Here is a 5,707-nt window from a genome sequence, read left to right as displayed (position 1 = left end):
TTTTGTTTTTTGTTTTTTGCTGAGACCAGCTGCTCCTGAAGCCCACGGAGCAGTGGAGATGAAAAAGTGATTTTTAAAATTTGTTTTGTGCTATATTTCAGAGCTAAATCTGTTCAACTTCAAACCTCACTGTGATAGAAGAAGCTACACAGAGAGAAGGCTAGGAGCCATACAGTCATGATCTTTGTCTTCAGATACATCTACAAAAGCTTCTTTGATTATTTCTTTTTGCTTCAATTTGGATTGTGGGTATAAGCAAAAATATAGGTACAAATGAATCCCCTGTCTATGTGTTAATACTCCCGTCTAAGAACATGCTATTGTGCATTATTATAAGCAGTTCTTTATCTCCTTTGCATATGGGCCTACCTCACACCGAGACATTTGGTTATGCGCAGTTCACTTCTCTGTAATAGACTAGAACATTCCCCCTATCTTTTTAAGACAGCTAGCTTGGTGGTTGTGCTCCACCAGCAGGTGGTTAAATAAACTCCCCAAATCAGATGTCCTGAATTCTTTATTCCTAGAGTCCACTGAGTTCCCTTTGCCCTCTGAGCTTTCTCAGTGTCTCTTGGCCTTTGGGAACAGGACCATCAATCTTTCTTTCCTCCTGTTAGGATAATCAGCAGACCTGAGTTTAAAAAAAAAGGAAAAGAAAATCAGAGAGGCAGGTTCCTGGGGGTGGCATGAGCAGCCCCAGTAAGGGGGTTCCTTCCTTCCTTCCTCCCTTCCTTCCTTCCTTCCTTCCTTCCTTCCTTCCTTCCTTCCTTCCTTCCGGGGCAGGAGCCCACCCCACCTCCCAGGCACCAGAGGCCTGGTCCTTTCCTCAGGCCCCTGGGCACTGCCGAGGGCCAGGGGAGGACAGGCTCTATTCTGTGGTTTGTGCCAAGAGCAGGAGCCTCTGGCATTCCAAGGCCACTGAGAACAAAGCCAGCCATGAGTCTGATGAAGGCCCGCGCCTGGGTTTTTTCCATGGCACCTCCCCACCAACAGTGCCAGGAAGGCCCCCACTCAGGTGCCCAGCGTTGGCCTGGGAGGATTCCTGTGGCCTGACTCGGGCTGCTCTGGCTGCGGCAGGAGGCAGGGGCCTGGCTGAGGGGAGGGCATTCCTGCAGCGTGAGCTGCACCCTCTCCTGGCACAGGAAAGTTTTCTAGCCACCGGGTCAGACCTCACCTCACCCTGGCCACTCCCTGGGTTCCAGAACCCTCCTCCTGAAGGGAGGAGTGTGGGTGCTGGAGGGGGGGGGGATTAGGCTGGGAGAGCAGAATTCCCAACACTTAAGGGAAGGCCTGGGCCACCAGTGCGGCCTGGGACCTGGCGTCATCCACCCACCGGCTAAGAACCTGGGACGTGGTGCTTACTTTCCTGTGGCTCTGTCTTCTCATCTGCAAAATAGGTCGCAAAAGGGCCTCGCTCATTGTTTATAATGTTTAAAGATCCTCACCTAAGGATATGTTTATTGATTTTTAGGGAGAGAGAGGAAGAGAGAGAGAGAAACATAAAGTAGATTGCCTCCTCTGCATACCCGGACGGGGGATCGAACCCACAACTTAGTTTTGTGCCCTGACCAGAAATTGAACCTGCAACCATTTCGGTGTATGGAACAACGCTCCAACCAACTAAGACACCAGGCTGGGTATTTTTAACTTTTTAAAAAACTATTATTACTAGAAAAAAACTGACCCATGTTATCCCCGCTCTACACTGGCCCCTTCCTCTCTGGGCCCTAGGGAGGCTCCTACACAAGCCTGGAGACAGCACTCTCCCCCAGCAGCCCAGGTGGCAGCCACCCAGGGGCGGCCGTGGGCAAGGAGCCCCGGAGAGATGTGCCCAGAACACCTTTCCAACCTGAAGCGACTGGACCTCTGCCACCAGTGGCTTTTTCCAAAGTGCTTTCCACAACCGGTGGCCCTTTCCTTTCTCCTGCCAGGACCTGTATTTCTATTTCTGGGTTTTGAAAGCCTGAGGGGAAGAGGGGAGGAGCACAAGACAATTAATGATTGATTGTCTGGCACAACCACCGGGAGGCCTCAGGGCCTGCCCTGGCCATTTCCCGAGGTGTGGGGACAGGGGAGCCATGCTGTGTGGCTGTGGCACCCCTGGGCAGGTCTGAGGGGAGAAGGGACCCTGAGCACTGCCCCCCGGGGGCCCCCTCTGCCTCTGGCTGTGTTTCTGCTTTCCGGGTCCCCTGAGGGACACCCCAGCCCCCATGCAGCCCACAGCCACCCTCCACCCACAGTGCACTCTCTGGCCCTTTCCTGCCAACAGGAAATCACCTGTCCATCACCTCGGGGCTCAGGTGGCTGTTTGTAACTCACAGTGCTTTGGGGAAAGGATTAAAGGAACCGACTTCTACAGCAAAATCTGAGAGCACTTTTCCCTCTGCCCTCTGGAAGTGCTGCCCTGCCTTTGTTGTTTAATAATAATTAACTCTGTGCAGAGCTGCGGCTTTCAAAGGGCGTTCACATCCATAACTCTATTCACCTCACAACAAAGCCAGGACAGGGCCTCCTGCCCCACTCCCCACCTGCACCCACACCCCAAAGAAGAGGGAAAATCCCACATCCAGGGAACAAGAGCCCTGCCAAGCCCTGCCCCCAGCTCAGTGGGTTTCAGCTGGGTCCCGCGGAAAAGAGACCATCTTTGGAAGGCTCAGCAGATCAACCTAAACTTTAAAAAGCACAGAATACTCACTGGACACAGGCCGCTGCCTGGGGTGGGTAGTAAACTCTTTAAGAATCTTCATTTCCACAATGAAACACTCAGATCTGTGGCCAGATGTGTCCAAACGGTAAAGACAAGCCGGAGTTACTTTCTCTCCTCTATTTATCTTTGTATTGGCAACTAAATCAGCTTTCTTGGGGAAAACACTGGGTTAAAAAAAAATTGTAAGGAGGCTTAAACCACAGGTTGCCGCGGGCATGGACTCTGAGAAGAAGCACTGGAGAAGAAGGTGTTGGTTCTGAAAAGCATTTTTCTCAATTTCCCATTGACCCGAGAGTCTGTCAGTCATGATGCTGAATTTAGTTAGAAATCTGAAGTAACATCGAAGGAAAGTTTGGGATTTTCATTCTTAACTAAGAGAATCGTGGATTTTTAAAAGTCTGAGAAAAAACTGTGACAAAAGGCATTTAAAAAACATATATGTTTTTCAACCTCTTCATTTTGCAGAGAAAGAGCCCCAAGGGGTCGGGATGCTATTACACCATTTCCTTGTCCTTGGCTGAAGAGAAGCAGGACATGGCTAGGACCCCGGCCTGCTTCCCACGGGTACCAGAAAGCAGGGCCAGAGCAGGCGGTGGGCTCAGTGCTCCAGAGCTTCTCTGCAGGGTGGCCTCCTGTCCCCTGCCGTCTGGGGCAGGGTGCTCTCAAGGTGTATGGAGGTAGGTTTTGCACACTAAGTCTTCATAATAAAAATACTTTTAGAAGATGAGCTCACAAGTGAGACAGGGATGTTTTGATGACTTACCAGTGGTTTTTGTCCTTTGATAACTTTTGTCAGAAATGGTGGGTGCGGGGTGGGGCTTGTTTTGTTGAGCCAGAGAACAGCATAGGCGGGTGCCTGGGTTCCCTGGTCGCTGGTACTTCTCAGCCCTGCAGTGGGTGGCCCCTCTGAGGTCTGCACAGCTGTTGGGATGAGGGATTGTGAGGCTCGCCCTGGAGCACAGCCTCATGAGTGGGAGGGGAGCCTCTTGGTGGCTTTCAGGCTCCCCTAGAAGCTGGGGTGGGGGGCAGTTGCCAGTGGTGGTGGGACCTATGCTGAGGCCCACTGCCATCTCAACACCCTTCCAGCGTCTCTCCATCTCTCCGGGCTCTGAGCAGAGAAGTGGAGCGTCCAGACATCTGGAAACCACAGAGCAACTGTAAACGACAATGTTAGAGGAACTTTTGAAACAATAAAGCACCTACTGCTTTTGTTGAGAGACATTAAGAAATGCGGAGGCTCCGTTTGGGATCGTACACAGTCTTTTTCCTTTCACAAAATGATTAATTTTTGATAAATTGAGAACCAAGAAGGGAGGAGGAAGTGGGTTAGCCTGAAAGACAGAACTTTATTTTTAATTAAGAAAAATATTGTGAATTCTCTCTCTCCCTCACACACATACACCCCTGAATACGCTGTTCTCCTCTGCCCCTAGCTTCTTGCTCATCCAGCAGCTCCCTCTGTTCCAGCACCTCCCCAGGCAGCACAGCCCCTGGGGATGAGGGGGCGTGCTGCCCTCTGGGCTGTAACCCTGAGCCCCAGAGCCGGGCCTGAGATTGAAGGAGCATCCAGGCCTTGCCCCACCCCCCACAGTGTTGCCTGTACCCCACTTTTGCCACACTAAGGCTCCTCAGTCCCACATGGGATCTTATCCACACCCAGGCCCTCACTCCCCAAGGCTGCTGACCTCTGTCCTGTCCCTTTCTAACACCCTCCCATGGTGAGGTGAGATCTAGGCTCTCACCAACACGCCTGTGGACTCTTCTCCCAAGTTCAGAAGCCTCCAGGAGCAAGAAAGAGGGCTGGCGCTGTGTGTGTGTGTGTGTGTGTGTGTGTGTGTGTGTGTGTGTGTGTGTTGGGGGAGAGGGGGTCTGTGAAATGGGTTTTGTGACCATTGTCATTAACCTAGTAGTGTGGACCCTGTCTGGTGGCGAGGAGGGAGTGGGCTCAGGGGCTATTCAGGGTTCTGTCCTGGAAGAGGCCGCACCAGCGGTGAGAAGGTGCACAGCTTCTACCTAAAGAAGCCGGCATAAAAACAACAGTTCCTCCTGCAGAGGAAAAGGCTGCTTGCCCACGAGCAGACCAGGAGCGAGAAGGCATTGCCCAGCAGCTGCGACTCTCACTTCTGGTGGCCAGTGACCTGGGAGGACCCAGAGACCCTCTTCCCCAGGCCTGAGGTCTCCATCGCACTCCTTGGATGTTCCCAGGCCTGCTGAGTTAGGGCTCAGCTGCCTCCCTCTCCTCGCCGCTGGAAACAGAAGCTCCAGAGAATGTTTCTAAGTCCTGAGTCCACTCAGCCATGTCCCCCTTGCAAAATCCTCCCCTTCCCGCACCCCCCTGCACCCAGCCAGCCAATCCGCGGGCTGCGAGCCTCCCCAGACCCTTGTGTCAGGGCCCTGGCGGGATAAAACCGGTAGCGATGCCTGGTGGATGGGAACAAACTTGGGACCAAGGAGAGACGCGGGCCCAGGGCACCCTCGCAGCGGACCCGGGCACTGAGGGCCGGAGGCCGCAGGCCAGGTAAGCTGCACAGCCCGGCGGAAAGCTTCCTGGGGGAGAAGGATGATTGGAGAAGGGAGAGGGTCCCAAGAAGCGTTTTTCCTCCCAGGTTAAACTGGATGAGGTTGGGGCGGCAGAGGAGAGGGCACCCGGGCTGGAGTTGGGACTTAGTTGGCAGACCCCCAATCCCGGACCTCACGACCCACAGGTGCTTGCTAGGCCAGGCTGAGGTTGGCCACACTTCGCCTAAACCCCTCCGACTCCTGCCACGAAGTGAAAGCCAGGGGGACAGGGCCTGGGCGCAGGGCTAAGGCAGCAGACACGCTCTCATGCCCTTTCCCCTGGGCCTGCAGGGCAGCGGCGCGGCGGATGCGGCAGGGACCTGTGTGAGGACTCCCTGAGCCTCGCGCGGGCCACGAGTGATCCTCAGGATGCCTCACAACTCCATCAGATCCGGTAAGGACGCGCATGGCCGGACCCCAGCCCCGGGTCGGTGCGTCCCT

General features: G+C 53.9%; 1 protein-coding gene across 6 annotated transcripts in view; it reads left to right on the top strand.

The window, feature by feature from the left end:
* Positions 1-5,124: 5,124 nt before the first annotated feature.
* The window catches only part of PAX8 (paired box 8), a 50,771-nt gene continuing 50,188 nt past the window's right edge, over positions 5,125-5,707 (top strand). For all 6 annotated transcript variants that reach the window (XM_014537782.1, XM_005863904.2, XM_005863907.2 and 3 more), the window contains exons 1-2: positions 5,125-5,225; positions 5,558-5,660. In XM_014537782.1, the coding sequence (XP_014393268.1) occupies positions 5,636-5,660 (25 nt within the window). In that variant the 5' untranslated portion in view covers positions 5,125-5,225; positions 5,558-5,635. The remainder of the gene's footprint in view (positions 5,226-5,557; positions 5,661-5,707) is intronic.

This window comes from Myotis brandtii, unplaced genomic scaffold (genome assembly GCF_000412655.1).
Source record: "Myotis brandtii unplaced genomic scaffold, ASM41265v1 scaffold1817, whole genome shotgun sequence".
Taxonomy (NCBI): Eukaryota; Metazoa; Chordata; class Mammalia; order Chiroptera; family Vespertilionidae; genus Myotis; species Myotis brandtii.
This window is presented reverse-complemented; position numbering and strand designations above follow the sequence as displayed.